The sequence below is a fragment of the Fulmarus glacialis genome, unplaced genomic scaffold (assembly GCF_000690835.1).
Source record: "Fulmarus glacialis isolate BGI_N327 unplaced genomic scaffold, ASM69083v1 scaffold26731, whole genome shotgun sequence".
NCBI classification, from domain to species: Eukaryota; Metazoa; Chordata; class Aves; order Procellariiformes; family Procellariidae; genus Fulmarus; species Fulmarus glacialis.
Window position 1 is genome coordinate 15,414 of NW_009191299.1, and position 12,217 is coordinate 27,630.

Here is a 12,217-nt window from a genome sequence, read left to right on the forward strand (position 1 = left end):
GTTTTCTGCTTCATGACATGACCAGGCGCCAGCTGGAATTGCCTGTTTAATCCAGGGTTTATTCTGAATGGAGATATAATTGAGCATTAAAACCCTGTGTGGTGCCTCAGGTGAGGCAGTAAATAGCAAGAACAGATTGAATAAACAAGAACATGAACACACAGATGCACATGCCTGCAGTTACAAGCATGTGTGCAAGTGTGTCTATGTATATGTATATATGTTTTCTTTTTTTTTAAGTTAGGAAAATTATTCCAGGTGCTATTAGAATGACCAAACATTTATGCTTGGTCACTGCATGCAACAACAGTTAACAATGATTGTTTACAGAGTAGGAATAGCTGCTCTGAAGCTCTCAGAGAGTCTGACTAGTCTATTAGCCTACCTCTGATCCCAGGCATTTCAGAGAAACCATAAAAAAAATTATATAGTAGGCTTTTGTGAAGAAGATGCCCATAGGAAGTTTCCCCAAGTATTCATCAGTTACTGACTGCCTCATGCTTTGAAGCATGGCAGCTCATGCAGCTTTTGAAAGTCTTTTCTCTCACCTAATGAAACTGGGCTTTTTCTTGTTATTCATATAAATACATAACTCTTTTTTGACTCTTTCTGAGAGTTTGGTCTCCTTGTGCACCTTGCAAGAACAGCATTCCTGTAGTTCAGAAGATTTTCTTTTCATGGGTGTTGTCACTTTTCAGCTTTTCACAAACATCTCTTGTCCTTTAGATGAGTAAATAGAAAAGCTGGAGGTATTGTTCAAATTTTATGCCTTATTCTGTGCATCTCTAAATGAGAGATGTGGATAAAAGGAAGCCAGACTGGTCCTAATCTTCTCAATCCTTTTTCATACTACAACTCTTTATGCGAAGATTTCATCCTTCTCATTTATTTTACCCTTCTCTTCTGCTTTATTGTGGGGTGGGGTTGCGAGAACTGAGCATAGGATATTAGGTGGGGACTTGCCCTTGTCTCATGTATCTGAATCCCTTTACATGTGTTTTTAAGCTGTCTTTTTTAAACTGTTCCTAACAAGGGGGCTTGCTTGTATACTTGAATTTCACAGACAAGGCTGGATTTGGGAATAACTTCACCACAGTGGACAACAAGTCTACAGCCCAGAGTGTAGAAGGTATTATTGTGAGTGCCATGTTCAAGTCGTTGATCACTCGCTGTGCTTCCACTACACACGAGCTGCACAGCCCGGAAAACCTGGTAAGCGCTTGATTTCATGTTAACAAAGTTACTTTTTCACTTGGATATCACCAGTGAAGCTTTACAGTGAAGAATTAATTCAGTTTAGCCAAATCCCTTGAGCGTAGCAAGTTATGCAGTCACAGCTGAAACATGATATAACTGTGATACCCTCCTTGCATGCCTGCCTTGCAACCTGGGGACTTAGCCGGGATAAAAGTTGTGCACTCTGAATTGCATTTTCCTCTCTGTTCAAGCAGGTTCTGTGTTTTTTTTTTTTTCCCAAATGGATTAGTAGCATAGTCTGGAGCAAGGATTTAATGAACAAGACCACAGACAGCATAAATCAACTTTCAGTAAAGTTAAAGCCAGTTTACTTGGTTAAGGACGTGGCCCACCCTTGGCAGGAAAGTTCACAGATCAAAAATCAGGTCCTGTAAAACTGTTCCCTCCGTCCCCTTGCCCTCAGATATAGAGGTGATCTGTCACATCACAGATGCGTATGAATGTTCAGAACTAAAAAGAGCCTTGAGTGTAGGAGTAGGTTGGGGAATGAGTGAGTCATTCCTCTTTCTTCCCATGATGTAAAGCTCTAAAATAATTAAGAAAAATCCCAAGACACCCACTAGTTTTGAAACAAAACATGCAATTTTTTGCACTGTACTTCCCCACCCCCCGCTTCATTTAGCTTTTTCATGCCTTTTAACATTATGGGCTAGGTGAATGGGATAAAACAGGCTTTAAGTCATCTTTGCAGCTCCCTCATCTTGCAGCTGGTTTAGCCTCTGATACTTCTACATCTGCTTTAGCCCGTTGCAGTGCATGTTCCATAACAATAATGCTCCTCATTGTCTGCTTCTTCTGAGTGCACTAAATGGTGGTTCCAGCTTTTGATCCTAGCCAGAAAACACAAACCCTGTACATGGAGAGTATATCAGACAACAGCCGGCGGAAGTAATGGCCTGCTGAAGTACCTTAGAAACTATTGATTCTCACTGCTGCTTCACAAACTGCAGACTGAATTCTTTCATTTTCATGATGTCTTGCTACTCAGGGCTTGTACTGCGATATCCGACAGCTGGTCCAGTTTATCAAGGAGGCTCATGGGAATGTCTTTCGGAGAGTGGCACTCAGTGCCCTCTTAGACAGCGCTGAAAAGCTAATACCAGGAAAAAAAACAGAGGAAACAGAGCAAGAGCCAAAACCTTGTGGGAGCAAAAGGTGGGTGTCTAGGAGGGAGAAGGCGAGTGACTGACTTGCATATGGCTGTATGACTGCATGCACTGAACACAAATGTAGAAAGTCCAAGGGCTTGTATGTTTTATCTTGACAGCGTATGTCAGTTCCTGATGTACAGAATTGTGCTGTGGCAGTAGTCTCCTTTAAAATTTAATGGACTGAGACAGTAATAGATTTGCGGCAAAAAGTGTTAACCCTCTCATACAAGAGGCCTAAGTGAACAGTGCAATGGAAACAGTGGGAGGAGAAAAGGTTAAGAGAAGTAAGAAGCATCGTGTCAGTCCCAAAACTCTGGGTGGACATATCTTTTAATGTGCATGACATCTTGACATGCTTCTATCAAAAAGAAATTTTCTCTGGTGCTTTGAGGCTTGTCATATTAAAATGTTGGAAAGAAGGATTAAGAAAGTTGAAAAACTCCTAAAAACCTTGGGTTTACTTCTAAGAGCTGATGCCTTTTTCATGAATGATATATAAGAGGCAGTAAGTTGCTAAAGAGAGGGTACATCTCTAAAGCTGCTTTGTTGCTCAGCAGTGCTGGTTTCCGTGTCATGTAGCTATGTGATGACCATGAGATGGGCCATCCATTTGCTTTAGTTGATGATTTATATTGTCTGTGTAGATCCGAGGTGGGAAGCATCATCATTGACAAAGGCCAGGCATCAGCTGCCCCTGATGAATGCCGTAGTTACATCTCAAGCCGCCCAATGCAAACTCCAGAACAGTAAGTAAATATTGAATTGTTTCATGCGTTATTGCCAACAGCTTCCTTCTGGAGTTAGTACAAATGGGCAGGACAGCAAGGACTTACCTCTTTGGATGGTACAACAAATGCGTTGAGTGTCTGTTCAGGAGCTGCTGCTAACATCCAGGTAATGCCTATTTTCAGTGCTGCCAACTGGACCTACCCTGATTTTGATCGGGAACCACCAGAGATTTTCAAATGACAGTGCAGTAGATTTGTCAATATCGCATACTACCATATCCATGAATAGAGTGTTAATTCCTCAGAGATGTCGTCACAGCTGTTCTCCATGCTTTGTTTGTGCTTCTGGGGAATGATTCTATTAATTTTCAGTTTCCAAGTTGTTGGTAAGGGTCATTAGTACTTCACTGCCTCCCAAGAGCCAGCCCATTCCTGACCTATTTTGGGCATGTAGTCTCTGAAGATTGTTGCATTTCCCTCATCAGCTCAGGTGCTCTACCAGTTTTCTTAATGAGCAAATCAACCTGCTGTTAGGGATTGCGCGTTTGAAGTCTCTATTGTCCAAAGAATTCTGCCATTTAATATTGTGATAAATTTAATCAAGACTTCTAAGAATTTTAGAAAATTTTATAAACGGCCACTGGTCCCTAAGTAACTTTGGACAAGTCATTTAACTTCTCTGTGCCTCTGAATAGCTGTCTGTCTTGTTAAAGTGCTTTGAGATGCACTCTACAAAGACATTGCTTGCACAAGGGCCCAGAGCTCTGTATTATGCATTCTCCTGCATTAACTGAGCCTGCAAAGTCTCACTGTTGCTGAGACTGCAAGGATACCACAAAGCCCTTTACTGCTCTGCAGAATTGCAGCAAGCTGTTCTGCTCTGAGCCCTGCCACAGCTGTGGGAGATCTCAAGAGTATAGCAAAATATGCTGTCCCCATTCCAATATTTTGAGAACTGTGACTCCAGCAGGTTCACAAATGGCTATTGTGATGTCCAAAAGCTTTCCAGTACACATGTTTATAGAAAGCACCAATGTAGTTTTATCAATATGGGTCATTTTGACCTAAAGAAAATGATACATTTTTCACATGTAGGAACTAAGAATTGGAATGACCTGTTCAGTGGATAAGCTCCTCAGTGTAGAAAAGATGGTTATTTTGTGCCTTGAACAATACTGAGCGTGTTGTCAAACTTGAGTATGTCCCACTGAGAAGAGTATGTTTGGAATTCAAAATGAAACAACCTCAAAGAACAGAGAGGTCAGGAGGGGACTGCGGGAAGGAGGTCTCATTCCCCTGAGCATCCAGACTTCACTGAAATGCAGTTCATACTCTGCATCCCTTTTCTTCCAGTGATGAGCAAATCCAAGGGGCCGTTCTGGGACGCAAGGACTTCTGGCGAAAGATGTTCAAGTCACAGAGTGCAGCGAGTGATACCAGTAGTCAGTCTGAGCAGGACACATCCGAGTGCACCACTGCTCACTCTGGGACCACCACAGACAGGCGCTCCCGCTCCCGTTCCCGACGAATCTCCCTTCGAAAGAAACTCAAACTCCCCATAGGTAAATGTATGTCTCTTCCTATTCTATATACATACTGCATGTGCAGAGAAACACAGATAGATATATCTGTCTTAAGAAATATTGCAACATGTTCCTTATTGTCCAAGTATATTGTTATTCTCCCAAGGGAAGCTGGGAAATGCTGCTCTTTCCATTTTACAGATGGGGAACTGAGGCAAAGGGAAACGTAAGCAATTTGCCAAAGGTAACAGAGGATATATGTGGCAAAATAAAATATTGAATCCGTGTCTCCAAAGCAGTAGGCTAGTACCTTAATCTCACAGACATTGTTCCTCTCTGTAGAAGAGAAATATTCCAAATAGCATTTGATAGACAAAGAATATATCCTTTACAAGTCCCAAGACCTGGCCTTGCATGGTAGTTAATGCACGTAACATGAAAACATTGCCTTCTCTTTTCCTCCCATTTTCCCATACCCTGGCATGGCCGCTTTGGAGAAATATGCTGCAATTGCTAATAAATAGATTCTGCTTGGAAGCATTTTCAGAATTGTCCTGAGTGGCTTATTTTGCAACAGGGAACTGGCTAAAGCGCTCCTCCCTCTCTGGCCTGGCTGACGGGGTGGAAGATCTCCTAGATATCAGCTCTGTTGACCGTCTGTCTTTCATCAGGCAAAGTTCCAAGGTAAATGTGTCAGGTGGGATTGCAGAGAGCTTGGAAGGACAGGATCTGGGTGGTTTTAGCTGTCCAGGGAAACGTTCTACTCAATATGGACATTGCAGCCAATGAGACTCAGTCACAGAAGTCTTCAGAGTACAGTACCATGGGAATTTGATACTGGACTTTTGCAGCTCACAGTGAAGACTAGGTTAATCCTACACTGTACTTGTCAGTCTGCCTTGGTTCACTGAGAGAGAAGTGCAGGCTCTGTCAACACACTTCAGGTTTAATTGTTGGTCACGCTTCTCCTTCCTTCTTTGTGCCTTTACAGCCTCTTGCGAGAGACCAATCCTTTAAGCAGAAAGCTTAAAAGATGAAGTGCTTCAGTGTGCACAAATCTGTGCAGACCCACTTGTATTGCTACATCCACTGTGTTACAACCCTTCTGTAGATGCTTTATGTCTAAGCAAGGAAGACCAAGAGATAGTGGTACGGCGCAGCCTGACCCAGCCCTCTGTCTTTGCACAGGTGAAGTTTACCAGCGCGGTGAAGCTGTCAGAAGGAGCGGGGCCAGGAGGTGGCCTGGACAACGGGCGAGATGAAGAGGAGAATTTCTTCAAGCGTCTTGGTAAATGGCGCACCTGCCGAAGACACCCATCCAAGCTTCATCACACAGAAGAAAAAGATGGTTAGAAATCAGGGTTCTCGTCTCCTTTTTTCTTTCTTTTTATCTTTTTTTATCTCTTTCTTTCTGTATTTTAGCCCTTTCCCTTTTTTCCTGCTTTCTCCATAGTTTTTGTATCCATTCTAGCCTTCTCCAACTTTTTAGTCTTTGTAAATGTTTTCTTTCCCTTCCTTCTTTCTTTTGTTTTGATTTAGAAAAAACTCTAGTGAGGCCGATTTTTTTAAAAAATCAAGACTATCAAAATAAATTATGTAAATACAACATTTGGGCTTTTTAAATCAAATTGAATTTGATCAACACACTTGAAAAATTAATGCTTGCTTCAAAGCACTTATTCAGTTCAAAATTAGGTGTGTAAATCTTTCATTGCCTAATATAACAATGGGTGTTCCATCAGGTTGGTTTTTTTTTGGTTTTTTTTGGTTTTTTTTCCCCAATTTGTGAGTTTTGGCAGTTTTAGCAAAGATCAGCACTGATGAAATGGAAAACCCTGCACAAACCTTGTTATAATTATCTCTTTTCTTCTGTGTTTGCATGTCTAGTGTCTGCATACCATTCGTTAGGGATGCTGTCCCTTTTTCTTAGCACACAACATAATAACAACACTACTTTTCCTTTCCACTAAAGTATATTTAATTGCAATGCATTTTCAAAATCAGCAGTGTTTGAAAAGTGCCTTTACGAATAATACAAGGTCATGATATATTCTGTTTTAAAATGTTATGCAGTCATTCACATGTCCTCAGCTCAGAGCTCATCCTTGTTGTCAGGGAGACAACCTTGTATCCTGATGTTCTATTACTGTTTTTTCAAGAAAACCCAACCCGACTCCCAAAAACACACAAAAAGGAGTAGATTTTCTTTTTCACCATGATTTATGTAGCTTTACAGTATGTTACATTCTCTGGCATTATGTTTTTTATTTTCTGACATTACACTCTGACACTGCATTGTATGTATTTCACCATCATCTGTCCCAGACCTGCAGTGTAATGTATGTATGGCATTGTTCAGGCAAGCGATACTAGCAAAGTATGAGCATATCTTGCCAGTCTAAACTGGTCATCGTTCTACCACTGCAGAAACACTGGTGGTGGTTTTCAACTAGCTCCTAGGTGAAAAGTACCGTTCCTTTAGAAGGAGAATGCATCAGCCCAGCAGCTTGTTGTAGCTTGGTAACTGAAGGTGAATACCCCCGCAATGGAAGGAACTGCATTGTTTTCTTCATCCACTACTTTGTGCTGAAGTAGGTGTTAAATACTTCCACCCTATTTTCTCCCAGCTCTTACTGGGAACAAACAACTGAGGGGCAGTGAGATCTTTATAGACTGCCACAGCTGTTTCTACAGTGCTCATGTGAGTTGTCCTTCATATTTTCTTGTTGGAAATTTTTTTTTTTTCATCTTGCTAATGCTGATTTTATGCCACTGTGAGTTTGCTTCTGCCTAGAATGCCCATATTCTTAATTTAATGGCACAGATTTAGTCTTGGCCCTGTGAGGGTCAAAAGCCTTTCAGTATGTGTGGCTCATCTTATGTCTATACAAAACTCAGATGACACATTAGTATTGGCTTTTTGAACTTTGGAAGTGTTGTCCATACTTCAGCCTTCTGTGAGTAACATCAGAATTTATGTAATTAATGAAGAGAACTTGAAACGTCTTTTACATGCCTGTGAGAGAAGAGATGTACATGACACATGCTTGGTTTTGACATATGCATGCATTAGAAATACCATAATAAAAGTGATGCAATGGTTTAAGAGAGACCCTTGCGTGTTAGTATGAGAAACAGGCAGATTGTCCAGTGGTGTTGATGGGGAGGGTTGGGCTGTTGCCTGATCACTAACTGAAGCAAAGGGAGGGTATTTAAAGTTTTTAAGGCAAAGTGTGACAATTAAGGAAGTTGTATCACCATGTCCACAAGGATCTCTGGTATGCAATGAAAGCCACATACCATTAACAAAAATATTAGAGTAGTTGTGCATGCCTCTGTGTGTATCTACTTGTATGTGTGTAGTGAAATCGATATGAGGCCTTTTCAGGGTGGAACAGTTTATAACACAGTAGAACAGCAACGTTACAGAGGGCCTTCAAATTTCCAGTGCTTCTATGTCTTCCATAAATATCAGCAGGTTTTATGTGCTTATGGAGAAGAGAATAAAAGCCTGTTGAAGGTGGATGGGCATACTATTAAATCCCTCAAGGTCTGACCCTAAAGCATCGTTTAAGAACCTATTTCTGCCTTCCCATTCTTGTCATTCATGATGCTATGCCATTACTTTGCTGATGCTTTTTCCATGTGGCGTTTCCTCTTGTGTTTTTGGGTTTTTTAACATAGTAGACCAAATTTGAAAGAAAACGGAGAGAGGAGAAATACATTACAGTAAAAAAATAATAATAAAGCGTAGAATAATTTGTCACATCATTTAGGAATTGTAATCTTCATTGTGATATATCATCTAGACCACTGGAAATTCTGTGTTGGATATGTATGTAAGCATACGTATGTGTGTGTGTGTGTGTGTATCTGTATGTGTGCATATGTATACACATATATACGCATAAATATATGCACATTCATGCATAACAATGTTTATTTTAATGATCTTTTTACCTATACTAAGAACACAGCGTATATACAGAAGTGAGTTACAGTATGTTTACATGAGACCCTTAATGTTCCTTTGGGCACTTACTGAAGACATTGTGAGCGACCGCAGAAGTTGCCGGGGTGTTCGAGGCATACAGCACAGGCGAACGACAGCACATGCTTGCTCTGAGCGGTGATCTTGCATTCGCGCAGGAAGCAATTGTGGGGGCAGGAGCTTGGGCATCCAGTGTCCTCCTATTAGGAAATGGTCTCTGCTCACTGGGTGAGATTTTCTGCGGGGCTGAGTCACATTAAGCCAGTGAGGGTCCCCTGCTTACAGCAAGGCTACTCCAGGATGGGTGTAGTAGAGGACAGTCATCAGCTGCCTTTGAAGGATTCTCTTGCAACAAAGTGCAAGGCTGGGACTGCAAAGGGCTGTAGTGACAGACTGTAGGTAGTACCACTGAGCCCAGATGGACAATGCCTCTGCTAGATCTTTATAGTGGGGGTTAGGGAGATGCCTTAGGCATGCCTTTCTGTATCAGAAAGTCAAGTTTCTGTTCTTTATCTCATACAGGCACAGCCCTAGCAGGGCCCTGAATAGGAAACATTTGTTTGTACCTCAAATGAGTTAGTGTTACAACAGCCATAGCAGGAAGGCTCAGATAGCATGCTACAGGCTATAAGGAAACAGGAGGAGTTGGAAGAAAAGGGTATTTGTGCCTGCTCATTTATGTAAGTGTTCTACCTGTTCTTTCTACTTTGTTTGTTTGTTCCATTTTGATGAAATATTTCCCAACATAGGAACATTTTGTTTACTGGAAAACTAGGTACAGCTTCAGTGGAGAGAGAAAATCCACAGATGTCCTAAGAAGTCTCTTGAAATTTGATATACCTCTGTCATCAGGGCAAAAAGTGAAGATCTACATTGTCATTTTTTGTTGTGACTATTGTTCGTGGTACCTAAGTGCTTTCCAAGTAATTATGGGGAGTGTGATCTCAAAGGGACTTTGGGTTTCAGCCATTCTTCTTTCCTGAGGAAGGAGAAGTCACAAAGTCCTGTAGAGCTGACGTTTTGCCTGTTGTCTTTCAAATCCATGTTTAAAGCCAATCTTGAATTTTCCACTTGGTGTTCTCTTCTTCAGTGCTTTATCCTTCAGTATTCTGTAAACTTTTGTACTTTCACATGTAAACAGGGAGAATATTATGGATAAAGAGAAAAAGCCCGGAAGCTGACTATTCTTGTTTTGACAAGCCACCTTGGCCTTGAAACTACTTTCCTGATTTCTCATCTGTGTCTTTCTACCACTCTCTCAACTCTGGGTACCGACTGCATAATGATCTTCTGCATTCAGGAGTGTTCATTCCAATCGGCAATGGGATTAGTTGATTTATCACGTGAACTCTAGACATGGAGTTTAAAATCGTGCTTGAAAGAAGCCCTGGAGGGGGGTGCTAGCTTCATTTTCAAAAGGAACTCTTATTAGGGAGCTTTGCATCCCAAAGAGTGCAAGAGACTTCAAGGGAGAGAGGCTGGAATGATGATAATACCTAGGAGTTGAGTCCCGTCTCACTTTGGGTGTTCTGGTAATTGCAGAAGATGTATGCCTAAAAGAAGGACAGTACTTGATTTCCACATAGAACATTTCCAATATTTCCTACTGATTTTTCTGTCCTAGTAGATGATATATTACTGAATTGATACATGAGGAATAAGGTTTATGCATGCTCCACTTTAAGGTAAACTTAGAAGCAACAGAGAAGTAAGATAAGAGTTTATTCGGGAAAAACAGACAGTAAGCATGATGTTCTGTGTGAAAGAGGTGGGGAGGAAGGGCCATATTCTGGTTCACCTATGCTGGAGTAGATTCTGGGCTTCCACACTGAGTATGGTGGAATTGTTTTGGGCAGACATCAGTATGACCAAGACCAGAATCTGGCTTGCTGTACGCCTATTTCATGGAAGTCATGAATATTGTAAAAATGCCCTTGTTATCTTCAAGATAGCACCTCAAGGTGAGGAAGGGATTTAGACCAAGACTCTACTCATCAGGGGTTTTGTAGCACTTTTTTTATTGGTGAGAGACTGTGTTCCCTTCTTCCTACCCCTCCCTGCATCCCCTCTGTACTCTCTACCTCTTTAGGTTGCCATAGCTTTGATGATCATTTGACCTCCAACCAAGAAGGAGGAAAATCCAAGAACGTTGTGAACCTGGGAGCAATCCGCCAAGGCATGAAGCGCTTTCAGTTTCTCCTGAACTGCTGTGAACCAGGCACTATCCCCGATGCCTCCATTTTGGCAGCAGCCCTAGATCTTGTAAGTCATTTCTTGGTGTATTTTTACCTGCTGAGTGAGAGCATGTGCATACGTGGTGGTCCGTTGTCATTCACTAATGCTGTTCATGCCCGCACAGAAAGCAGGTAAAGCATCACAGCAATGCCAACTGGTGTTGCTGTTATTAGGTGGAGTTTTAGCATCGGTGACTGGATGAGTATGCAGACAAAATGGATGTTTATTACATGGCTCCCCATAACGAGATTATTGCCAGCGCAAAGCTTTTATTGTCAGACTTCAAATTTTGCTCACAGCCATTCTGCTTCTGCTCCTAGTGTCAATAATCTACAGAATAAGGATTGAAGACTGGATAACTACCTGGAGAGGCATAGTAATTCCACTCAGGAGTTCTGACAGAGTTATAAATACATTAGGCAACGCTGAACTATTAGTCACCCGAGCCAGTCAGTGGAAAAAATTTCAAATGTCAGAGTCTGCATGCTTTTAAATGCAGATATTGCTACTTTGCAGATCCAAATCACAGAAGTGTCACAATTCAGCCCCTCCTTCCTGACACTGAGTGTCTTTTCTGTATCTCCCTCCTTCCTTTCCTTGCAGCTGCTGTTTTTTTAACAGTGCCTTCCATTTCTAAAGCAGTGGCCTTCAGCCTGTGGTTCATGGGCCAGTGGGGTTCTGCACGGTGCTTATGTGACAAGCACAAGAGTGACGAAGACAGCTATGAAAAGCCAGCCAATTATTAGTAACTTCTCTGCACAGTGCTCTTCTACTTTCTTCCATAAGTGTTTGGATGTCTGCAAACTTAAAAAGATTGAAAGCCACTGCTCTCAGAGCATCCACATCCTCTCTATCCCTTTGTCTTCCTACTCCTCACCACTCGCCTCTTTGACTGTCATGCCACTTGTGCTCATACTCAATTTTTTTGCTCGCTGCTGGAGATGCCAGGCTCATGGACTCTCCCATTCTGCTAGTGCTGTGCCCTGAGCTGTGCTGCCTTGTCTGCTCCATAGCTGTAGGATTGATACACTCTGTGCACCACGTCTTTATACGTTCTTCTTAACCTTGCATCCTTAGGCTGCAGATTCAAGCAAGTCTGCATTAATACTGGCCCAAAGTTGCTGTTGCTATCAGTTTACATCTAACTCCGCTGTTTGAACTGGTCCCTGTCCATCTTCAGTAATCAGATGTTTTCTTCACTAGTTCCCACTCTTTCTGTTGGAGGTTGGTGGCCCTCTGGCTGGAAGCTATGGAAGCAGTGGCTGGTAGGGAAGCCTGTCTCATGCTCTCACAGTCAGAAGTGGTTCCTATCAGTCAGGGTTGCAGTGAGCT

At 41.9% G+C, this 12,217-nt stretch overlaps 1 protein-coding gene across 1 annotated transcript in view; it reads left to right on the forward strand.

The window, feature by feature from the left end:
- Positions 1 to 12,217, forward strand: part of LOC104083239 (protein unc-80 homolog) — a gene marked incomplete at its 5' end in the record, with an annotated part of 109,269 nt that overhangs the window by 14,815 nt on the left and 82,237 nt on the right. The window contains 7 exon segments of the mRNA XM_009586655.1: positions 1,064 to 1,212; positions 2,246 to 2,412; positions 3,053 to 3,154; positions 4,490 to 4,698; positions 5,237 to 5,343; positions 5,848 to 5,947; positions 10,740 to 10,912. Coding sequence (XP_009584950.1) covers positions 1,064 to 1,212; positions 2,246 to 2,412; positions 3,053 to 3,154; positions 4,490 to 4,698; positions 5,237 to 5,343; positions 5,848 to 5,947; positions 10,740 to 10,912 — 1,007 coding nt within the window.